Raw genomic sequence first — 25,216 nt, 5'->3', positions numbered from 1 at the left:
CTACTAGGTTTGATGGCATCGGCTTTAGTAGTTATTTGGATGTTTGGATATGAGAGGGTTTCAATGATGGGTCTCTTCTCTAGGTCTGTGTTTTTGAGGAATGGTGCACTAAATCACAGACAGTGCAATTCCAGTGCCCTGTCCCGGTAATCCTGTCGTTTCTACAGGAATTATTAGAAAAAGGAAATGCCTTTTCTACTATTAAGGTATATCTAGCAGTTATTTCGGCTTGTCGTGTGGGTTTTGGGAGAACGACAGTGGGGCAACACCCCCTTGTCGCCTGTTTTATGAAGGGTGCATGTCGTTTGAGTCCGGTGTCCAAACAGCTTGCCCCGTCATGGGATTTATCAATTGTTTTGAATGCTCTATTCCAACAGCCTTTTGAGCCCCTGAATCAGGTAGAGCTAAAGATGCTTTCATTTAAGACTGCTCTATTACTAGCATTGGCCTCCGCCAAGCGTGTAAGTGACATTCACGCACAATTTGCACCCGGTATCTAATCAAATTTTATTGGTCACATACACGTAATTAGGTATCATTACGGCCTAACTCAGTCTTTATCCCGAAGATTATTAACCCATCTTTGATATGTCTTCCCCTTGAGCTGGTAGCTTTTTATTCCCTGTTGTTTTTCTCTCTGGAACATCAACGGTTTTATATGTTGTGCTCTGCGCATCTACATGGACAGGACTAAGGGATTTAGAAAATGTGATCAGTTGTTTGTTTCCTGGCCGAAACCTCACACAGGTAAAGCGCTCACTTAACAATGCCTCTCTCACTGGATAGTGGAGGCTATCGCCTTGGCCTACACAAGTAAGGGTCTTCAGTCTCCTGCTGGCCAACGGGCTCATTCCACTAGAGGAATGGCTACGTCCTGGACTTTATTTAAGGGCATATTTGTCCAAGATATTTCTCTCAGCAGCGAGTTGGGCTTCGCCTCATACATTTGCAAAGTTTTATAGGCTCGATGTCACTGCACTGACCCTGGTGCGTACTGTTATACGTGTAGGATCTTGGGGCAAAACCCATTTGTGTGATACATTGCACAGGGCAGTTGGTTGTCAGGATAAGCTTGTCTGGCAATACAGGGGTCAGTATATCCCATAAGTGAAATAACTAAATTAATAATTGTAAGAGAACTTTAGGTTACAACTGTAACCCAGGTTCTCTGATAGTATGAGTGAGGTATTTCACTTATGGGGTATACTGACTCCTGTATTATTTTTAAACGACTCAGAGACGCTGTGTTGGACTTTTTTTATAGGGTAGGAGGGACACCCTTCCCCGACACACACGTCTCGATGTCCAGCCAATCATGGCTGGCGTAGTGTAATAAAGGCTTCTGACAAATACGCTGGGGGCGTATCCCATAAGTGAAATACCTCACTCATACTATCAGAGAACTGGGGTTACGGTCGTAACCTAACGTTTTTCAAAGCCAAACACACCACTGGTGTGCATGGCCAAAGAGCTCTATTTTAATGTTATCTGACCAAAGCACTGGTTCCAATCCAAGTGCCAATGCCATTTAGCAAACTCCAGTGGGGCTGTGATCAGATGACATACAAATAGAGCTCTCTCGCTCTCTCATTCAAAGGGGCTTTATTGCCATGGGAAACAGAAGTTCCAAAAGAATAGTCATTACAAATGTCATTGTGTGTTGTAATGATGTACAAATGGTTAAAGTACAAAAGAGAAAATAAATATGGGTTATATTTATAATGGTGGTTGTTCTTCACTGGTTGACCTTTTCCTGTGGCAACAGGTCACAAATCTTGCTGCTGTGATGGCACACTGGTATTTCACCCAGTAGATGTTGGAGTTTGCCAATCAGGTTTGTTTTTGAATTCTCTCTCTCAAAAATGGAGGAACTTATTTAGAATAGTGAATTTTGTGATTTGCTAACACAAATAACCTAGGTCAATACAGTAGTATTTAAGTGATTTTATAAGTTATATAATAAAATGCCTCCCTATCCCATCTGGGGTGTTGCAGGCAGCCAGTAGTTTAGGAATTATATTATGGTTCAAACATTCAAAAGTGCAGATGGATGCCTTCTCAGATGAAACCGCCCATACCCTCCAAAATGTCCCATGACCTCATCTCGAGACATTCGATTGGCTAAAATGAGTTTTCCCTGACAACATCCGGACCAATCTTATTTGCCGTTATACAGCGCGAAAGTTGAATGGGTTTGTTTTGTGAGAGACGTTTTAGCTTTTGTCTGTGCCCTTCGGTTTTCCTCTGTCTACAATACATTCAATAACAAGGTACGCGCTAGTTATACCTTCTGGTTGAAATGTACACCCGACCTGCTATTTTTCCAGCAACCTCTTACGCTCTGTTTCCTACGGGTTGCAAGCCAACGCGGTCGAAAACGTTCATAATATATAACATAGTATTACTAGTAGGTAAACTGCTAGTTAGGTAGGCAACGCGGTCGAGAGTGAGACGTAGTAAAAAAAAAAAAAATCCCACAAATATTCTAGATCTGTTACTGATCATCTATATTTATATTTTTTTAGGACAATCGAGGATCTGCCTTTTGTGCCCGAAGAAAATGGCCACAGTTACAAGAAAGAACACCAATTTAAAAACGGTAAGGTAAATATGGGTGCGTTCGTAAATTCTCTCTGGCAATCTAATCCGATTTCAGAGCAGAATTACTGATGAATTTAGGAACACTCAACACCCGTTGAATATGGCGGGTGTCAGTAAACGTCGGGGGAAAAACGTAATTAAATTGTTTCCAGCAGCACAGCACAGTCACCAACGGTCTGTATAACATGAAAACAGCCTAACCAGCTCTGCTAGGGCGAGTAAAATGGTCAGTGTGGTGTTCTCTCATTTTGTGTCTAGAAGTAGCTAGCTAACGTTAGCCAGTTAGCTTGGGTGCTTGACTGCCGTTGTGAGGTCAGAACACTTGGATCAATTTGCCATAGCGTTCGGTGTGCGCTCTGATCGTTCCGGAGGCTAAACGCTCTGAATTTACTAACGCCCAGAGCACACTCTGGCACTCCAGGTTGAATTTACACCCCCCCCCCCCCTTATCTATGTATTATGTCTAATTTATCTATCTTGTTTCTTTGTCCTGTCTGCTATTATTAGGGCAACAAAGAGAATGCCAAACCAACAAGTGGATCCACTAAGTGTTTAATTACCCGAGCTGCTCCTACTAAAACAGTGGCTGCTCAATCTGCCCTTCTTCATTCCAAGAGCAATAAAAAGGAGGACTTGGGAAAGGGAGAGGATGCTCTAAAGAAGGTCAAGACCGAGCAGAAAGATGTGATGGCAACAACCACTGGCGATATGAAGAGACGCAACACCTTCAGCCAAGCCTTCCTCACCAAACAGGCTGTCAGACAGAGAAAGCTGGTTGCAGACGCCCCAAAGCCTCCAGCTACCGTCCCTGTCAAACCTGGCACATACAAAGGCAAGGTTGTCCAATCTAAAATAAGCTCCTTCAGGAAGCCTAGTGGCCTGGGGGGAGGGCTAGAAAGCAAAGCAGCTGCGAAGAACGCTGTGCCCAAAGCTAAGAGCCAAAAGCCTGGAAATTTGACAAAGTCCAAATCCGTTGCCGATTTGCCTGGGCGTGGCACGTTTAAGCCCCCCCAATCATGTCAACCCTCAAGATCCAAGTCTGTGTCCAATGGGCCTCCTCCAGTCTCCAAGTGTCCAGTCCTAGCTATACGCCGTCCCACGGGCGTTCACTCTGTAGTCCCTCCTTTCAGAACTGCTCCATTTACCACAGCTTGCCCAAGCTCCACTAGGTCTGCCATGACATCTAAGGGGAAAGAGCTACCGCAGGGCACCAAGCCTAAGATGACAGTGGCAACTGACAAGAAGGTTCATAAGATTCCAGTTGCCAGTACCCGAAGCCAGTACAGGGCTAACACAGAGACTGCTGAAGAGAGAAGGTTTGCGATTATTATTATTTTTTAAATTACATTCTTGGAAATTGTCAAATAACTGGGTCAAGTGATCAAAATTGTTTTAACTGATGTTTTTGATTCCCAGGACAAAGCTGGCAGAGTGGCTGGCATCCAAGGGAAAGACTCTGAAGAGGCCTCCCATATCAGCAGTGGCACCCCCAAAGTCTAAACTATTTGTGCAGCCAGAGCCTGAAGTGCACCCAGAATCCACAGCTGTCTCTCAACTAAAGACCAATGTTGCGCCTCTGCCCGTTGACCAGGATTCACAACAACCCGTTGATGAGCCTGAACCGACTGTTCGGCTTAAAAACGACCAGGTGGTCATTGAACAGGAGGCAGCCTGTGCCTCAACTCCACTGACAATGAACATAACATTGGACCTGCTTGACAACTCTGATACAGATTTTCTTCCTGTTGATCCAGAGGTCAGAATGAATGATGTAAGAAACCCATATACTGTTTTATTCATCAAAACTCTTAAATATAACCTAATTGCCTCTGTCGTATGTCTCATCACAGATTGTGGTCAACCTTCGTGATGCATTGGAGAAGCCCTCAGCATGTGTGGATGGTACATTTTGTGGTTAATGCATTTACATTCACAGCGAACACAAATGCAGACAAATTTACTTGCTCATTTGATGTCTGCCTATTTGAAATTATGCAACACAGGCTCAAATAGTGTGAGATGAACTTGTTAACTGTAGTAACGTGTTATATTCTTTGGTGTTTCTGTTTTAGAAGACCCGAATGAGAAAAGGGATGAATCTAAAGTGAAAATGGTGGAGAGACTGGCAAATAAGGAATTTGAAGAAAGAAATGAGTCTTCTGTGAATAAGGATGTTGAAGTGAAATGTGAAGTGGGTGAGGGAGCTTCAGAGCAGAAAGTAAGGAAGGGTTATATTGATGAAGTTCATGACGACGGCGACTGTTTGATGGAGACGACACCAGAGGCAGACGGTACATCGGTGGTGAAATACAGTGTGAAGACAACTCCATACCTGCAAAGGTGAGATTTCTTGTCTTTAAAAATACCTGCTGTAATCATCACTTCCATTTATAGCAACTTCTGGAGGTCATGGAGAACAGCACTACTTTACATCTCTATATTGAAATGTATATTCAACTGACATGGCTTTCAACTAATCACAGAATGCTGTCTATCTCTTTCCCCTTTCTAGTGTTAAGAGAAAAATCGACGGTGAGGCATGTGCAAGTGGTTCCAGGCGAAAGAGCACCATCAAGGATCTGAAGTTTCTGACACCAGTCCGTCGTTCCTGTCGCATCCAGCGAACGGCATCCCGCCTGCCTGGGATGCTAACAGACCATGACACCTGTGTGTCCTCGCTGGCTGAGCTGGTGAAGCTGGACGACGATGCCAATGCCTACATCTACAGGAGGAACCCTGCCCTTCTGGCAGACCTGCCTGACCATCCCAAAGACCTGGAGAGGTTCTGAGTCTTTGGCTGAGTGTGAAGAAGAGGCCTGAAAAGGAAGATAAAACATGTGGAGTTGATCGGCACTTTACAGAAGGGGTATTTAAAATAATGAAAATAGATTTGCTATTTTACATAATGTTTGTTAATCCAAATTGTGATAATATGGACTGTGTGGCAGACTAATATTACTGATCCACTAAGACCTGGTGCCTCAATTAGGCATGCCTTTTTGTTCTTCTGTTTCTTATTTCTCTTTGTGTTGTCACTTCTCATAAGGAAGACTGGTTTGCTATACCTTGATCTGCTACACCTCCTATTCTATTTGTTATTGTATATATTCTGTTTTTATGACTGTATTGTTTGTTCTTTTATTGGCAGAGTTGATACATTAATATCTACCACAAAGTTTTACCATAGATTTAATAATGTACACCACCTTTTATCGGCAAATCTGTGTTGCTCATCAAGGAAAAGTGACATTATTTTTAAAATTAAAAAAAAAAAAAAAAGCTAAATACGTGTCTGGTAGAATTATTGATGTTGCAATTTTAAATGTCAATTTATCAGAATTTCCCAACTCACTGGCTGCAACTTGTCTCTTAAATAGTAATGCTACCTAACAAGTTTTAGAGGGCCAAACATAAGCAATGTCAGAACTCTTTAAAAATGTTGTGTAGATTGAGCAGGAATATCTTTAACCAAACAGGTGTAAGCAGAGTTTCTACACCAAATCCATGAGAAGTGAAAAATTATTCCTTAGATAAGTGTCATGATTAACGCTGTCTTAAATAAAATTGTATTTGACAAATGTTTCTGAATACAACAGGTGTAGTAGACCTTAGAGTGAAATGCTTACTTTACAAGCCCTTAACCAACACTGCAGTTAAGAAAAATAAGTGTTTACTATATTAACTGAAGTAAATGAAGAAGAGCAACAAAATAACAATAATGAGGCCCTATAAAGGGGGTACTGGTACAGTGTAAAAGTGCGGGGGCACAGGTTAGTTGAGGTAATATGTAGGTAGGTAGGTAGGTAAATATAGGTCAATTGACTGCATAGATAATAAACAGTGAGGGGGGATCAATGCAAATAGTCCAGTTAGCCATTTGGATAGCTTTTCAGGAGTCTTATGGCTTGGGGATAGAAGCTGTTAAGAAACCTTTTGGACCTAGACTTGGCCCTCCGGTACCGCTTGCCGTGCGGATGGAGAGAGAACAGTCTATGATTAGGGTGCCTGGAGTTTTTGGCAATTTTTATGGCCTTCCTCTGACACTGGTATAGAGGTCCTGGATGGCAGGAATCTTGGCTCCGGTGATGTATTGGGCCATACGTACTACTCTCTGTAGTGCCTTGCGGTCTGAGGCCGAGCAGTTGCCATACCAGGTGGTGATGCAACCAGTCAGGATGCTTTTGATGGTGCAGCTGTAGACCGTTTTGAGGATCTGGGGACCCACGCCAAATCTTTTCAGTCTCCTGACGGGAATAGGCGTTGTTGTGCCCTCTTTCCAACTGTCTTGGTGTGTTTGGACCATGACAGTTCGTTGGTGATGTGGACACTAAGGAACTTGAAGCTCTCAACCTGCTCCCCTACAGCCCCGTCGATGAGAATATGGGTGTTTGCTCGGCCCTTTTCCTGAAGTCCACGATCATCTCCTCCCTGATCACGTTGAGGGAGAGGTTATTATCCTGGCACCACACTGCCAGGTCTCTGATCTCCCTATAGGCTGTCTCATTGTCAGTGATCAGGCCTACCACTGTTGTGTCGTCGTCAAACTTGATGGTGTTTGAGTCGTGCTTGGCCATACAGTCATGGGTGAACATGGAGTACAAGAGGGGGCTGAGCACGCACTCCTGAGGGGCCACTGTGTTGAGGATCACCATGGCAGATGTTGTTACCAACCCTTACCACCTGGGGGTGGCCCGTCAGGAAGTCCATTTTGCGGTATGCAAATTGGTGTAGGTCTAGGGTTTCTGGGGGTAATGATGTTGATGTGAGCCATGATCAGCCTTTCAAATAATTTTATGACTACAGACTTGTAGTTATTTAGGCAGGTTATCTTGGTGTTCTTGGGCACAGGGACTATGGTGGTCTGCTTGAAACATGTTGGTATTACAGACTCGGTCAGGGATGGGTTAAAAATGTCAGTGAAGGCACTTGCCAGTTGGTCAGCGCATGCTTGGTGTACGCGTCCTGGTAGTCCGTCTGACCCCGGAGAGCGTGATCCCACAGTCGTCTCGAACAGCTGGTGCTCTCATGCATGCTTCAGTGTTGCTTGCCTCGAAGCGTGCATAGAAGTAATTTAGCTCGTCTGGTAGCCTCCCGTCACTGGGCAGCTCACGGCGGTGTTTTTCCCTTTGTACTCCATAATAGTTTGCAAGCCCTGCCACATCAGATGAGTGTCAGAGCCGGTGTAGTAAAATTCAATCTTAGTCCTGTAATGCCTGTTTGATGGTTTGTTGGAGGGCATAGCTGGATTAGATTCCTGCTCCTTGAATGTGGCAGCTCTACCCTTTAGCTCAGTGTGGATGTTGCCTGTAATCCATGGCTTCTGGTTGGGGTATGTACATACAGTCACTGTTGGGGCGACATCATCGATGCACGTATTGAAGGCAGTGAGTGACTAAGGTGGTGTACTCAATCCCATCAGAAGAATCCCGGAACATATTCCAGTCTGTGCTTGCAAAACAGTCCTGTAGTTTAGGATCTGCGTCGTCTGACCACTTCCGTATTGAGCGAGTCACTGGTACTTCCTGCTTTAGTTTTTGCTTGTAAGCAGGAATCAGGGAGGGAGAGCTTTGTACACGTCTCTGTGTGTGGAGTAAAGGTGGTCTAGAGTTTTTTTTTCTCTGGTTGCACACGTAACAGGCTGGTAGAAAACGGATTTAAGTTTCCCTGCATTTAAGTCCCTGCCACTAGGAGCGCCGTCTCTGGATGAGCATTTTCTTGTTTGGAGGCAGCTGTTCTATCTTGCCGATGCAAGGAAAACCCAGCCAGCTGAATGTTATCCATGTCGTCGTTCAGCCACGACTGTGAAACATAAGATATTACAGTATTTTGGTAGGATAGTCTTGATCGGAGCTCATCCAGTTTATTATCCAATGATTGCACGTTGGCTAATAGGACTGATGGTAGAGGCGGGTTAACAGCTCGCCGTTGGATTCTTACAATGCACCCTGACCTACGACCCCTATATCTCTGTCTCTTCTTCATGCAAAGGACAGGGATTAGGCCTTGTCCGGTGTCTGAAGTAAATCCTTTGCGTCCACTTGTTAAATAAAAAAACTTTGTCCAGTACGAGATTGCTGTTCTGATATCCAGAAGCTGTTTACAGTCACAAGACGGTGGCAGAAGCATTATGTACAAAGTAAGTTATAACTTGAAAAAACACTCACAATAGCACAATTGGTTAGGAGCCTGTAAAACGTTTGCCAACCTCGTGAAAGGGAAAACTGATACATTTTCAATTTCGTCAAAAAACTGGAAGAGGGGCCGAGAGAGGCATTATTTTAACTCATTCAAAGAGGAGACATAACTTTATTGACATAACAGTTAGGAAATGGTCATCACATGCATGGAACTTCCTTCCATCTCATATTGCTAAAATAAACCGCAAACCTGGTTTCAAAAAACAGATAAAGCAACGCCTCTCCCCTATTTGACCTAGATAGTTTGTATGTATGTATTGATATGTAGGCTATGTGTGCCTTTAAAAACATGTATGTAGTTCTGTCCTTTAGCTGTTCTTGTCTATTGATGTTCTGTGTTATGTCGTTCTGTATTAATCGTTTGTGTTTGGTGTGGACCCCAGGAAGAGTACCTGCTGCTTTTGCAACAGCTAATGGGGATCCTAATAAAATACCAAATACATACTTGCACACAGGACACCTCCACGGCGTCCTCTCTTAGTGCCACTGGGCTTGTTTGACATTGCAGCCAACAGTGAACGCTTGCGTCATAAATAACTAGTCATTATTTGTAGGTCAGTCAGTCACAATTAAACCATGATCCATTTAAGCAATAAGGACCGAGGGGGTGTGGTATATGGTCAATATACCACAAACCCCAGAGGTAGCCTTACTGCTATAATAATCTGGTTACCTACGTAATTGCAACAGTAAAAATAAATGTAATATCCTTGGTATACAGTCTGATATACCATGGCTTTCAGCCAATCAGCATTCAGGGATTGAACCACCCAAGGTTAAAATACGGTTTTGAACCTCCAGAAAAGAAGAGAGGCCCATCTGTCTCCGTCCCTCAGGTGGCATGCTTTCGTTGTTTCGCCCACCAAGCAAGGAGTTTTTGTATGGAGGTCAATGAGTGTCGAATTTGGTCAAGGGCTTACTTGCTAAGTGAGGTTTATTTGATCGAATACACGTTTCGTAATGCTTAAATTAAGAGTGTACTGATATACAGTACCAGTAACAGACACATCTCAACATAAACTGTTCAGAAGAGACTGCATGAATCAAGCCTTCATAGTTGAATTGCTGGAGAGGAACCACCACTATAGGACACCAATAATAAGAAGAGACTTGCTTGGGCCAAGAGACAGGAGCAAATGGACATTAGACCGGTGGAAATCTGTCCTTTGGTCTGATGAGTCCAAATTGGAGAATTTTGGTTCCAACCACTGTGTCTTTGTGAGATGCAGAGTAGGTGAACGGATGATAACCACATGTGTGGTTCCCACCGTGAAGATTGGAGGACGAGGTGTGATTTTGTGTGGGGTGCTTTGCTGGTGACACTGTCTGATTTATTCAGAAGTCAAGGCACACTTAACCAGCATGGAGACCACAGCATTCTGCAGCGATACGCCATCCCATCTGGTTTGGGCTTAGTGGGACTATGTAACGATGTGCACTGAGAGTCGAGAAGCAAGCTCAGGGAGTGAGTGTTTTAATAAAAAATAAATGGAACATAATACAAAACAAGAAGGTAGAACAATGAGACATATATTTCACTGGATGTTTAAATGTGAAGCATCCGCTTGGCAATTCCACTCACTACCAAGTATGGTAGTGAGAGGGAGCCCACCTCTCACTACCATATTACCTCCTCTCACTAGTGGGAGAAGTTCGAACGAGATAGATTTTGTCAAATATTCTGCACATTTTCTCATCGATGAAACATTTGATCACAATAGAGTTTTCTGTTCCCAAAACTACAATATGTTAAGAACAGAGTGGACTACGATTTGTAAACTTTAACCTAAGTTTTAAAAAATTGCTTTGTTTAGAAAGAGTGCACATGCACACTTCACAGAGTAGGCGTTCCCTAACGGAAATATTAATATAAATTGTAATTTTTGTATCTTTGCTATGGCCTATTTATTGGCTACCTCCCTACTCTTCTACATTTGCACACACTGTACATAGATTTGTATTTTATTTTGTGTTATTGACTGTACTTTTGTTTATGCGTAACTCTGTTGTTTTTGTGGCACTGCTTTGCTTTATCTTGGCCAGGTCGCAGTTGTAAATGAGAACTTTTTCTCAACTGGCCTACCTGGTTAAATAAAGGTTAAATAAAAAAATTAAAAAATTGCCAGCACGCACATCTAGAAATGTTACGTAGTCTAACATGCTTCCTCCATGCAGTAGATGGCGCTAACACGTTTAATTCGGAAATGTTTGACATTTTCGTTTTTTGGCTGACATTGGCTGTCTTTTTTATTTTATTCATAACTAATCAATACAAAAAGTACATGGGGGAACACATTTATAATTCTAACAGCTTTTTTTGTTGCCAGAGTCTTTAATTGTCTTAAAATATAGTTCCATTTATTTTTGCAAGGTAATAAAATGTGGTGTTTTGCTTGTCAATTTACATTTGTGAATATACAATTTGGCCAAAATAATAATGAAATGAATTACATAAAATTGTTTCAACTTATTTCTACCATAAGTACAGAATCCAAGCAGCACATTTATCTGTAATAGTGTAAAATCTTCATAAATGTATTAAATTGTAAATCTCCTGATGTCTTGCCACAGATTCCTTACATGGATACAATGCCAAAAAAGATGCAACACTGTTTCTGGGTGGTCATTACAAAAGGTACAATTTAAAAAACGTTTTTTTTTACTTCTTCATATAGTGGTTGGCAGGATAATATTTATTAATCATTTTAAAAGAAAGTTCCTTCATTTTGTTAATAAGTACGTATGTGTGTGGCAACATCCAAACTTTTTTCCAAAAGACATTATCAATAAAACCATTCCAATAAGGCATAAGGTATAGTTGAAACAAGGTTCGTGTTTCTCTGTTGTTGAGTGGACTCCCTACCCAATTGAAGTTGACATTTAAAACGGTTAAGGCATCCCAACGACCCAAATAGCGTTTAATATTGTGACAGACATGCGCACTGGGATGTGACGTTAGCAAAGCATTGTGGGAAGATGATTTTTCGCGCGTCCTGTTGTTTCCTCCAGGACTCAAGGCCACGCAGTACGCTCGTCTATTCTTTAGTAATTTCAGGGTAAAGTGAATATTCAAATTTACTTTTGAAGAGCAGCATATTAGCAAAACTAACAATGTCGAACTTTTGCGCCGCACCGAATTGCACCACAAGAAGCAATGAGTCAGCATCGCCATTATTCAGGTTTCCAAGCGACACTGAAAGGTATAGTACCAATCTGACTAAGTCGTGGTTCATTGCTTGACATTACGTAATGTACTGTCTTTTAATTGCACGGAAATGTAGCCTAACGTTAGCTGTCCGCCAGAGATGTGCTTCGAGTAGTATCTCGCCTACTAGTTAGTTTTGCTGCATGCTTGCAGAGATAATTGCATAGCTAGCCTTTTGAGTTTTGTAAATCAGTAGGGCTTATTTTTAACACCAGAAAGCTAGTTTACTAGAGATGGCTTTCGGAATAACACAATGTTTTAGTTTGCATGTTCTTGTCAACGTGGCACACGTGATTATACCATTGTCGTCTATGGTAGTCATCATAGGAGGTTGGTGTTACCTTAATTGGGGAGCACGGGCTCGTGGTAATGACTGGAGCGGAATGGGTGTAATGGTATCAAATACATACATTTGATGCCATTCCCTTTGCTTCATTCCAGCCATTTATGAGCCGTCCTCCCCTCACTAGTCTCCTATGTTCAGTGATAGTTAATTGTATACATTTTAATTTTGTTTTGTTTGTCTTGCACAGATGCAAGCAGTGGGTGGACAACTGCCATTGCAAGGATCTTGAAGATAAAACACCTGACCAGCTAAACAGACACTACAGACTTTGTGTTAACCACTTTGAACCATCCATGATATGTAAAGCAGTAAGTGATGTTGATGCTCGAGCTTAATGTTTCTTTGGCCTAACTGAAGCATATAAAGGTGCAACATGGAGAAATTGCTCTGCCATTTTCTGGTGGCTAAAATTCTAATAGTATAATTTAAGTTTGACAAAACAAGCAATGAAAGTGTAGAGGATCATTGTACCATCTAAACCGCTGTGAAATATATTTTCAATAACCAAAATATTGTATTTTTAGTTTAAAGCTGGTGTACAATACCGAAAGTAAAAGATGCAAAACTTAAGAAAAGGAAGCATATAAATATATCACATAGAACTGACCTACTTCTTAGACTTGCGTTCAATGAGATTGATTAACATTTCTATGTGAATTGTCATCACCCAAAAAGTTAAATATGTAGCTTTAATATTTGAAATGGATGTAGTTGAACAGAGATGTGCACCCCAGTGCTACATTCCCATCAAATAGGTTATGTTAATCTCTTATCTTTCATATTTTCAGAGTCCTTGCAGGACAAAGCTGAAGGATAATGCCACACCAACCATCTTTGACTTAACAAGCCACCTCAATAATCCACAATCTAGGCAACGCAAGAGGATTAAAGAGCTGGTATGGGTTTCTTCTCCATTTACCAAATCAGAAGTGAAATATTCAGTGTATTTCTTACAATTTTTAAAGGCTTCTTCTAACAGCTTGGTATTGACTGTTTCTATCTTTCTATTGTAGAGTAAAGCTGAAGCAGGACAAATGAAAGAGAGGAAAAGTAAGTTGTGCATCCAATTTACGTTGAACAACAGTTTTTGTTGAGGCTGTTTTAAAATGTAATATGATAATAATCAAGATTTTAATTTAATGACCAGCAATGAAGGCTGTCTTTCTCTCCATCATAAGACAATGCACGATCACAGGACCCACAAGCAAAAAGTTACCTTAATCCTCTTTTCCCAATATTGATTTGTTTGTCTATAGAGGACTCGGCGGACCAGTCAAAAGCTAACACAAATTTTGCGGAAGGTCAAGATGACCCTGAGACAAACGACACCACCCAGCTGACCTCTAAGGAGAAGGAGCATAGAGAATACCTCAAATCACTATTTGAAGTTATTGTAATATTGGGAAAACAAAACATACCTCTGAATAGACATACCAAGGAGGTGCAGGAGAGCAAGTGCCTTACTCCGAGCAACTTCAAGGCATTGTTGGAGTACCGAATGAATGCTGGTGGTGACGAAGCTCTTAGGAAAAGGTTTGAGATGAGTGCTATGAACGCAGTGTGCTGCACCTTCACCCAGCAGATGCAGATGATGGAGGTTTGTGAGAGTTGCATCCGTGAGGAGCTCTTACGGGAAGTCAGAGAGGTTCGCTTCTTCTCATTAGTCACTGACGATGTGGTTGAAATCTCTGGCGAGAGCCACCTCCCCATGTTCTTGCGTTTTTTGGACCAGGCCAACTGCTTGCGGGAGGATTTTGTGGGATTCCTTCTATTTGAGGGAGAAGATGAGACCCTGATGGAGAGGCTGCTGACTGAGGTGACAAGGAAGTGGGGTTTAAATATGGACTACTGTAGAGGGCAGGCCCACTTCAGCTCCGGTGTGCATTCTAGCAAAATAAAAACCATTGCAACCAAACTCACAGAGATGTACCCCACAGCAGTGTACACACCAAGATCCACCTGTGCCTTAAATGCCTCACTGGCAAGTGGAGTGGCTTTGACAGGCGTTCAGATTGTCATGTCTACTTTCAAGAAGATTGAGTCTTTTTTCAATGAAGCTTCTTCACTGCAATTGGAGTTGGAGAATGCCATCTCCATTTTCTACCAGGGTAATGAAGAGAAGGCCAATGATCTGAAAGAGGCCTGCCGTACCAACTGGACAGTGAGACATGATGCGTTTGAGGTAGCAGTCGATGTCCTGGAATCTCTTCTGCTCTGCATGGATAGTGTTCATGACAATGAAGATCTGAGGTGGAGTGACCAAGTCACAAATGATGCCTTGGAGATATCAGAGGCTCTGGCTGATTTTGAGTTTGTTGCAACATTGGTTGTGCTAAAAAACACCCTGTCATTCACAAGAGCCTTTGGCAAGAACTTGCAAGGGCCAACGATGGATGTCTACTTTGCTGCCAACAGCTTGACCGCTGTGTTGCACTCGCTGAACGAGGTCTCTGACAACATTGATGTATACCATGAGTTCTGGTTTGAAGAGGCTGTTAACCTAGCCGCTGCGCTGGAAATCCCGGTCAAGGTTCCTAGGCTCTACTTGAGAAAGCACCACGCAGAATCTGGAACAGAGATCCAGCCTGAGAGCTACTTTAAAGAACACCTGACCGCCCCTGTGGTGAGCCACGTCATCAATGAACTGAACGACCTCTTCTCTGAAAACCACCTCAATGCCCTGAGATGTCTGACGCTCGTCCCTGCTGTCATGGGGCAGTTAAAGTTCAACACTTCTGAGGAGAACAACGTGGAGATGTACAGGAACGACCTTCCCAATGCAGACACTCTCCCCACTGAGCTGCACTGCTGGAGGGTGAAGTGGAAGCACAGGGGCAAGGTGACCCTGCCCTCCACCGTCCATGAGACACTGCAGCTGGCTGAAGTGAAGTTCTTCCCCAACGTGCTTGCCTTCTTGAGGGTGCTCTGCAACCTGCCAGTCCTGAGCCTTGATGTTGATGGCGATGCTTCTCGTAAACGCTTTCAGATGTACCTGGAGAACACACCTGACAAACACAGGTCCAAGACTCTGGCGTTTCTTAACATACATTATAATGCCAGACATGACCTGGATGTCATGGTTGATAGTTACATTAAGATGTACCCTGAAAATGAAAGTCATGAGCAAGTATGCCAGCCTGTTGACTAAATTACTTGTTCTTTTATGTTAGTAGTAGTCTGTCCTTAGCATTTGTGACCTGAGCTTACCTATCACCTATTGGATGTTTGATATGTTTAAACCACTTATTATGGCTGTATATGTTTACCAATGACCAATGCAAATATATAATTTTTTTGTTTTGGGGAAAATCAATCATTAGTTTTAAACTGCAAAAAGTATGTGGACACCTGCTTGTCGAACATCGCATTCCAAAATCATGGGCATTAAATGGATGGTGAAGCGTAATTCATCACTCCAGAGAACACACTTCCAATGCTCCAGAGTCCAATGGTGCTGAGCTTTACCTCCAGTCGACGCTTAGCATTGCGCATGGTGATCTTAGGCTTGTATGCGGCTGCTCGGCCATGGAAACCCATTTCATTAAGCTCATTACGAACAATTATTGTGCTGAACATTGCTTCCTGAGGCAGTTTGGAACTCGGTAGTGAGTGTTGCAACTGAGAACAGACGATTTTTACACACTTCAGCACTCAGGGGTTCCGTTCTGTGAGCTTGTGTGGCCTACCACTTTGCGGCTGAGCTGTTGTTGCTCCCAGACGTTTCCACTTCACAATAACATCGCTTACAGTTGACCGAGGCAGCTCTAGCAGGGCAGAAATTTGATGAACTGACTTGTTGAGAAGGTGGTGTCCTATGACTTTGCCACATTGAAAGTCACTGAGCTCTTCAGTAAGGCAATTCTACTGCCAATGTTTGTCTATTGAGGTTGTGTGGCAGTGTGCTCGGATTTTATACACCTGTCAGCAACGGGTGTTGCATAAATAGCCAAATCCACTCATTTGAAGGGGTGTCCACATACTTCTGTGTGTACAGCACCTTCAGAAAGTATTCATACCCTTAGACTTGTTCCACATTTTGAATAAAAAAAATGGGTGAAAAATATACGTTTATTCCTTCTACAATACCCCATAATGACAGTGTAAACATGTTTTTAGAAGTGTTAGCACATTTGAAAATGAAATGCATTAATATTTAATTTGCATAAGTATTCACACTAGTGGTGCACGATGTATCGGTGAACATATTGGAATCGGCTGATATAAACTAGCCATTTTTAGCTAAACGCCCCGATATCAAAGCTGACGTGCATACCTATATAACGTAGGTACATGATGCCACGTACAAACGTTGCGCTATACGTGCAACACAGCATTCCTAAACTAGCTCACAATGTCTGCTGTGGATCAAGCAATCATTTGAAAGAGTAAAAAAAATGTCAGCGAGACAACTCAAAGGTGAAATCCATTAAAGCCAAGATAATGGAATTCATTGTCCTTGACAATCAATCGTTCTCTGTTGTGGGTGATACTGGCTTTCGCGACTGGTCAAGCGCTACCAAGTGCGCTATTTTTCAGATGTTTCCCTACCGGAGTTGCACAGTAATGGCGTCACTGCTATTAGCTTCATGACATGCATACAATGGAACTCCGTTTGGGTCTGCGTGTCAAAAAAGATACAGTAGCACTGTCAAAGCTGTACAAAAAAATCTGCATACACAGGCCACAAACGATGTGTTTACAATACCGCGTTGGTAATAAAGCATAATTTGTTCGACCGCAATACAACCAGCCTGAAAACAATGACCAGTAGAACCTGCAGTCATTTATATTATTCTTAGCAATGATTTAGGAATCCTTGTGAGTAAGTATTAGCTAGGTTGCCACTTTTTGTTCGGCTATTGAAATTGAACTTCAGTTCATGAAAATAAATAGCTAGTCATAACCCTGTTGCCCAAAGCTAACGTAATAAGCAGCCAGCTAGCTTATGCTAGCTGGCTAGTGAGGCTCGACCACAACGGGTTACGTGTTGTGACGCTGGCCACAATAAGGATTGGGCACAATAGTGGAATTTTCAGTTTGCCTTCAAAATAAAAGTATGTCATTGACAGTAATACAAATGTAATTATGCCATTTTTATTTTGAAGGCTAACCGCAAAGTCCACTATTGTGACTAGCTTCACATAGATGGGTCTGACCACCATGAATCAAATAAAAACTGTCTTATAATTAGGATTATTTTAGATGACACGTACTACTATATAGTTAGCTTGCTAACTGTATAGTAGTACGTGTCATCTAAAATGAAACGGATGTCCTGTTATTTGACATATTTTTTGACATGCAAAGACGGAAATGGCATTCCATAGAAATCCTGGTTGAGAATGGAACGACTGAACAACGAAACAGCACAGCAAGTAAGTGAAGTAAATAGGTTTTGATTATGTTTTACTGGTTATTGCCTCACCCCCGAGTCAATACTTTTTAGAAGCACCTTTTGGCAGCAATTACAGCTGTGTCTCTCTGGGTAAGTCTCTAAAGCCTTGTTCACACTGCAGGTCGTAATGCTCAAATCAGTTTTTTTTAAATCCGTTTTGGACAACAGACAGCACGTTACAAGTGTCCAAATCTGATTTATTTGTGTGTGTTCAGACAGCAGTCATTTGCTGACACTGCTATGCTAGTTGTCATAATACGACGGGTGTGTGCGGTGGTGTAGGCTGATTGGTGGTGTTCCCTATCACAATGCCTGCCATGGTCATTTCCCAAATGCCTTGAATGTTCAAAATCATAGAAAAGTGATCTTACATTTAAAGCCTCAAAGGATAGGATGATTCAACTTTAAAAAGGAATCCTAGCTAGGTAGGTGTTTTGGTTTCTAGCTCATTCAATACTTTTGTTTGCAAACAATTAACAAGCTAGTTGGCAACCACACGTCCTTATCAAACTGTCAACAGAGTAGCTAGCAAGAAGATATGCCGAATAACAGTCAACCACTTAAGGGCAAATCAGATTTGAGCTTTCAGATGAAAGTCACATGGCCAGGAATCAGATTTGTATCTGACCTTCATAGGTGGTTTGTAGTGTAGCTTGAAATATCAGATTCCATGTGCTTTTTGGCTGTTCAGACTGTAGGACAAATAACAGAATCGGATATGCAAATAAATAGAATTTCAGTCACTTCAAACTGCCAATGTGAACATGACTTGAGCTTTCCACACCTGGACTGTGCAACATTTTTGATTCTTTGGCAACATCTTCAAGCACCTTCAAATTGGTTGTTGATCATTGCTAGACAACCAACTGTAACTCCGTCTTCTTGGTAAGCAACTCCAGTGTGGATTTATTTAACTAGGCGAGTCCGTAAAGAACAAATTCTTATTACAATGACGGCCAAACCCAGATGACGCTGGGCCGGATGTGATACAGCCTAGGTACTGTAGTGGCGCCTCTTGCACTGAGATGCAGTGCCTTAAACCGCTGCGCCACTCGGGAGCCTATTGGTTAGAGCGTTGGACTAGTAACTGAAAGGTTGCAAGATCGAATCCCCGAGCTGACAAAGTAAGAAAACGGTCGTTCTGCCGCTGAACAAGGCATCACTGTTCCTAGGCCGTTATTGAAAATAAGAATTTGTTCTTAACTGACTTGCCTAGTTAAATAAAGATGTAAATTCTGTTTTTGCTCTAGGATTTTGCCTGTGCTAAGCTCCATTCTGGTTCTTTATCCTGAGAAACTCCCCAGTCCTTAACGATTACAAGCATACCCATAACATGATGCAGCCATCACTATGCTTGAAAATATGGAGAGTGGTACTCAGTATTTTTTTGTATTGGATTTGTCCCAAACCACTTTTTGTCCTGGGGCCTGTTGCACAAAACTAGGATAAGGGATTAAGCCAGGATATCTTGGTGATCCTGGCTCAATTGATCCGTAATCCGGTTGCACTAAAGATGGATAGGGGGCAGGAGGATATGTTATGGTATAAATTACCATGGAGATTTATTCTGTGGAGCTAGCCTGCTCCAGACCAGGCTAAATTCCAGGATCTATTTAATCTCATCCCTAATGTCAGTCAGCAGTCACCACAAATGGAAACCAATAGTTATTTCACTGCTCACTATACATTGTTATCACATATAACTAGACCCACTGTTATTTAAACGTTTGTGATCATTAATTTCAATGATTTTGGATAAAAAATGATTTTTAGATGATGTTGCTATCATTAGATAATTTACAGTTTCCCATAGACTATAAGGCTATATATAAAATGCTAGAATATTAGGGCCACAGAGGGGAAAAAAACACAAGTCATAATATTGTAACCAGTTGTTTTAAAGGAGGACAGTTGTTAAAATGACAGATGTGGGGCATTTCGTGAAATTGTACTTCAGTATGGTTTCATAAACAAAGACATGCTGATGTGCCAGAATATTAAGTATCACATTGTCATAAGTATCAAAACTGTAAAAACAATATGTAGCTTTTCTGCAGAAAGAACCAGCCTCATAAATGTATGACTTTATCCTTTTTCTTCAGTGTGGCCCTAGTACTCTGTCATATAAACAAATACACATTCCATATGAATATAAAAACACAATGTGTAACATTATGTTCCTTTATTGAATAAGGACAAAACAAAGCAGGTAAACCATCAGCTCCTTTCAAAACTGAAGTCACAGTGACTCTACAAGATGGAAAGCACAGAATCTAAGCATATTATACAAAATTATACATATACAGACCTTTGAATGTGTATAACACACCCTGCATGTCTGCACACTAAAATAAATGCAGGACAAATCCATACACATCAACTGAACAGACAAATGAATGGATGCAGTAGCCTCCCTGCAGCCTTGTATTACACACAGTATACCGCACAAACATCATAAGAGGCCAAATTCGTCAAAAAACGAACCCAAAAAAACCCAAATTCCTCTGCCACCGCAGGACATATTTAACCAAAATTGAAAGCACACATACTAACTAAAATAATTCAACACATATTGGTCCCTCAGCAGCCGACCACTGTCGTCATCAGGGAAGATTGCCGGATTGTCCCAGTCCATGGCTGGTGGCACTCTGGGGGCCCTCTCCTTCCTCAGGCAGGCCACATTGTGAAGGACAGCACAAGCCACAGTAATATCACATGCCCTAACAGGGCTGACCCTTAATTTGTGAAGGCAGTGAAAGCGTGCCTTCAGGAGGCCAAAGGTCATTTCAACTCTGGCCCTGGTCCTGGCATGGGCATGGTTGTAGGCCTGCTGTGCTTCCTGGGGGTCTGTGAAAGGTGTCAGGAGAAAAGGCTGGCAGCCATACCCCCTGTCTCCCAGCAACACACCAGAGAATTCACCTGTCAACACAAAATCTCATCATTACTACCTCATAAACACAGTGATATTCTTGACACAGCCATGATGGTTATAAATAGGGGTTGTGTGGCTTACCTTGTGATAGGCACTGATAGATTTCAGAGGCCCGAAAGATTCTGGAGTCATGGACTGAGCCAGGCCATTTTGCCACAACATTGCTGATCACACAGTCAGCATTGCAGACCATCTGAAATCATAAGATGAGGAATATTACACCAATCAATGCACATCACTGGCAATGCAGAGTGTTCGTCAATGGACAATATCAAAAAGTTATGTTCACCTGAACATTAATGCTGTGAAAGGATTTCCTATTCACAAAATCGGCCTCATGGGCACCTGAGGGGGCTTTTATCCTTATGTGTGTGCAGTCCACTGCACCAATGACATTGGGGAAACCTGTCACACAAAGTAATGAGTATCCTACTATGTGTTAACAGTTGTCCTGTAATTTGTAGATCCTCTTACCTGCAATCCTATAGAACTCCTCTTTGATGTCACAGAGTCTTCTGTGGCCAGGGAAGGAGATGAAGACATCTGCTAATGCTTTGATAGCCAGACACACACTCCTTATTGTGCGGCAAATTGTGGCCTTGTTCAGCTGTTCTGCATCCCCCACTGAGTACAGGAAGGCTCCACTAGCAAAAAAGCGCAAGGCCACACAAACCATTTGCTCCACACTCAGTGCATGGCTCCGTGCAGTGCGGTGCTTAATCCTGGGACCCAGTAGTCTGCATAGATACCTGATGCCATCTGCAGAAAACCTGTATCTTTCATATAGATGGTCATCAGGGAAGGCCAGTGGGTCCAACCGGTCCCTGAAGACCCTTTCTCACCTGAAGGCTCTCCTCAGCACAAGTGCTTCTTCATCCACCACATCTCGCACGAATGGGCATGCCATTGTCAGAGCAGAAAGGAACACACAATTTTGGGCCTTCATATAGGCTAGTGGCCACACCTGGTGCTGGGGGGGGTGGGCAAAAGAGGGCGATGCCTTATAACAATGACTTGGTTGTACTGATTGCTGGGAAAATAAAAAAAACCTTAGAAAGATGCCACCGTCCTGTGTGCTCACAATAAGAGCTCATATGTCATGGCTCACTTGACTTTACGAGAATATACCTAATTTTTATTTTGAGCTGTGTCATCTTCTTGGAGCTGGGGGAGGAAAGAAAAATAATGATTAATACATTTGTGTTACAGTTAGCATACAGTGTACATTGAAGGCATATCTCACCTCCCTCTCAAGTTTTTTTATTTCAAGGTCCAGTTTCCTAATTGTCCTCTTTTTTATTTCGAACTCCAGTGCAAGATTTTCCATCTTTTTCTTCTTGTACTGAATGTCTATGTCTGCCAGTTCTATTTGGCACCGGAGGTGGTTGCCATACAACTTTCTGATAGCTTGTGAGCTCTGTGAACACAATACAATTAGCGCAGCTGGAATTTGGCAGGATGTGGTGTCCTTTTATTAATACGCACTATGTTGCCAGGCTGGTTTTCCCACTGTATAGCATCTGGGTCCTGTAAAAGAAATTAGATTTTTTGATTTTGATGAGGACTCCTCACCATTGTAGAGTAAATAGTACTTTCACAGTCTTAACATGATACCTCATGCCTTCTGGAATCCAGAGAGATGGTCTCCTCCTCATCATCGTCTCCATCATGTGCTGTTGCTGCTGCACTGGGGCCTTTACCCTATCACATTTAATCGGATTCATATTGAAGCTAGTAGACAAGACATGCCAGGCCTACAGTATGCCTTTGATGGAGTACTCACTGGATCAGCATCGTCTGGTGCTTGTGCTGGTGGCTCTAACAGGAACACAGTGCTGCCAGACACTGCAAGGCAATAGGTAAACCAAAGTCAGACAGTCCAAATTGATTCAATATGAATGTGGTTGTATCCCATGTAGAGATGGAAGGACATACCTTGAATGAAGCGGGTGGCATCTTGGGAGGAACCTATGCTCGTCTCTTTCCCCCCAGGGATCCCCTCTAAGACGGGCCTGCCTTTATTTAGCTCCAAGGCCATGTCCTCTGCTGGGGTAAGGTCAGCCTTTGGTGACCCACCACCCGTGCCTTGTCTGTGGGTATTCTTTTTCACTGCTAAAACAGTACAGACAATGTGTGAGCAGGCACCTTCTGGGTACAATATATGCTTGTGCTTTGTTAAATATTAGTCAGGGACCATACCATTCTGCAGAATGTTCTTGTATTTGATTTTGACCTGCTGCCATGTCCGTTTTGGCCCGTTCATGTTTAATCTACACACACACACACACACACACACACACACACACACACTTAATGGAGTCACACTGCAAAAAATTACTTGGTATTTTTGTCTTGTTTTCAGTAAAAATATCAAAAATTTTATCATAGCTTTATACAGTGTGATGGAGTTACTTTACACAATTTCACTCATATCTGCAGTGCATTTCAATAAAAAAAATTAACCGTTTCATAATTACAGTACAACTGCATTTTTGGAGATGTGAATTAAATATTTGAATTGTAATTGTGATGTTTCAGCGGAGCGGTGAGTGTGTAATTGTGCACTACTTACGCATTCAGGCGGTCTGCAATACTTTGCCACGCTTTTTCTCTTTGCTTTATCACTGTGGCGGTGTTGCCTTTCTTCTTAATTATATCTTTTACCTCCTCGTATGCCTCCATGAGGATTTGTGCTTCCGACGGGGAAAAGTACGCGGCTCTAGTTGCCATGGTAAATCAGTTAATCTGTGATCTGTGGCGGGGTCTATTTGAGTGAGCCGTGAGCGCGCACCTATCCAGGATTGGTTTCACCTGGCTTAATGAATCCGTGTCTGCTCATCCTGGCTTGGTCTTTGTGCAACCAATTAAGCCTGGACGCACATGTTTTGGCTTCATTGAGCTCAGCTGAGTCATTTATCCCGGATGTCTTAATTCTACTTTTGTGCAACAGGCCCCTGAAAAGTGTTTATTGCTTTGCATTTTTTTTTCAGAATTACTTGTTGCAAGCAGGATGCATGTTTTTGAATATTTCTATTCTGTACAGTCTAACTTTTCACTCGTCAATTGGGTTAGTATTGTGGAAGAACTACAATGTTGATCCATCTTCAATTTTCTATCACAACCAATAAACTCTTAACTTTATTACAGTCACCATTGGCTTCATGGTGAAATCACTGAGGGATTTCCTTCCTCTACAGCAACTGATTTAGGAAGGATGCAGGTATCTTTGTTGTGACTGGGTGTATTGATACACCATCCAGTGTAATTAATAACTTCACCATGCTCAAAGGGATATTCAATCTCTGCTTTATTTTTACCCATCTACCAATAGGTACCCTTCTTATCGAGCCATTGGGAAACCTCCCTGGTCTTTGGTTGAATCTGTTTGAAATTCACTCATCGACTGAGGGACCTTTACAGTTATCTATGTGTGGGGAACTGAGATGAGGTAGTCATTCAAAAATCATGTTGAACACTATTGTTGCACACAGTCCATGCAACTTATGTGACATGTTAAGCAAATTTTTACTCCTGAATTGATTTAGGCTTGCCATTACAAAGGGGTTGAATACTTACTGAGTCAAGACATTTCAGCTTTTCATTTTGAATTAATATGTCAATCCAAGAAACAATGTCATACTCGTTTGAACCAGACAGTAGATGGTCTTCACGTAGAGGGTCGCTGTTTCGCTCGCTCTGATGCTTTCTCCTGTGAGATGCATTGTCTCTTGCAAATTGAAGGAAAATGATTAAACACAGACAAAATGTAATGATATTTTTAAAACAGTTTTGGGATTCCTGGTTTCTCTTGGTGTCCATGAATACATGCCACTGAATTTATGTATAGGTAATTGATGTTTATGCGACTGGAAATGTAATATGTAAACTGGTGTTGTTCCCAGTAGACACTAACACCTTTGGCCGATTTATCAAAATGCGTAGGGAATATGTAGTTTGGAGTGTTTACACATTGCAAGACATCAGAATAGCATGTTGATGCTTGTCAGACATAAACAATTTAAAATGTAGACATTTATAAATACATCTGCAAGATGTCTTGTCAATTGGCAAACTCTCCATACTACATTTTAGGCTTATGTTTAGATGTACAGTTTGTGCAATCTGGGTTGAAGTGCTCCATCTTGTAAAACCAATTTGAAAGAAATACAGTTGATGTAAATTATATTCATTTTGTAAAAATGATCGTTAGAAATGAAAAAAATGTTTTTGATTCAGTCTAATGAATTGCAATTGTCATTCATTTGATAATTACACCATTTTATTTGGGTTACCTGTTTGTTTGGGTGATAGCATTATCTCTGAAATAAATGGAAGGTTTTTCCTCATTGACTTTGATCACACGAAGCCAATATAATCCCTATCTAATTATAACCAGATGTATTTTTGACAACCACGGAGTTTTCAAACCTTTTCCATAGGCTCTTTGGTACAACCATTAACTCTAGTCATGTAACGTGAGAAGTAGGCAGTACATTTCATGAGCCTCGTGGTATTCCGATATCACCTACTCGGTTGTCAT

At 41.9% G+C, this 25,216-nt stretch overlaps 2 protein-coding genes across 5 annotated transcripts; both read left to right on the top strand.

The window, feature by feature from the left end:
* Window positions 1-1,773: 1,773 nt before the first annotated feature.
* LOC139418274 (cytoskeleton-associated protein 2-like) lies at window positions 1,774-5,995 on the top strand. Of its 3 annotated transcripts, none has more exons than XM_071167614.1 (7): window positions 1,774-1,834; window positions 2,526-2,599; window positions 3,109-3,917; window positions 4,018-4,372; window positions 4,452-4,503; window positions 4,674-4,941; window positions 5,114-5,865. In XM_071167614.1, exons 2-7 carry the CDS (start codon window positions 2,561-2,563, stop codon window positions 5,388-5,390), a joined length of 1,800 nt encoding a protein of 599 aa, XP_071023715.1. In that variant the 5' UTR covers window positions 1,774-1,834; window positions 2,526-2,560; the 3' UTR covers window positions 5,391-5,865. The 3 variants fall into 3 exon arrangements, with proteins under 3 accessions (XP_071023715.1, XP_071023716.1, XP_071023714.1); XM_071167615.1 differs by lacking the exon at window positions 1,774-1,834 and adding an exon at window positions 2,211-2,270 and having other exon boundaries at window positions 4,018-4,357; window positions 5,114-5,995; XM_071167613.1 differs by lacking the exon at window positions 1,774-1,834 and adding an exon at window positions 2,227-2,270.
* Window positions 5,996-11,733: 5,738 nt separating this feature from the next.
* LOC139418273 (52 kDa repressor of the inhibitor of the protein kinase-like) lies at window positions 11,734-25,041 on the top strand. 2 transcript variants are annotated; one of them, XM_071167611.1, is made up of 6 exons: window positions 11,734-11,998; window positions 12,537-12,657; window positions 13,138-13,245; window positions 13,363-13,399; window positions 13,606-19,161; window positions 23,627-25,041. In XM_071167611.1, exons 1-5 carry the CDS (start codon window positions 11,910-11,912, stop codon window positions 15,495-15,497), a joined length of 2,247 nt encoding a protein of 748 aa, XP_071023712.1. In that variant the 5' UTR covers window positions 11,734-11,909; the 3' UTR covers window positions 15,498-19,161; window positions 23,627-25,041. The 2 variants fall into 2 exon arrangements, with proteins under 2 accessions (XP_071023712.1, XP_071023713.1); XM_071167612.1 differs by lacking the exon at window positions 23,627-25,041 and having other exon boundaries at window positions 13,606-18,868; window positions 18,995-19,123.
* Window positions 25,042-25,216: the final 175 nt, after the last annotated feature.

Source organism: Oncorhynchus clarkii, chromosome 10 (assembly GCF_045791955.1).
Source record: "Oncorhynchus clarkii lewisi isolate Uvic-CL-2024 chromosome 10, UVic_Ocla_1.0, whole genome shotgun sequence".
In the NCBI taxonomy this organism is placed as follows: Eukaryota; Metazoa; Chordata; class Actinopteri; order Salmoniformes; family Salmonidae; genus Oncorhynchus; species Oncorhynchus clarkii.
The sequence above is the reverse complement of the archived record's forward strand: the minus strand, read 5'-3'. Positions and strand labels throughout refer to the sequence as shown.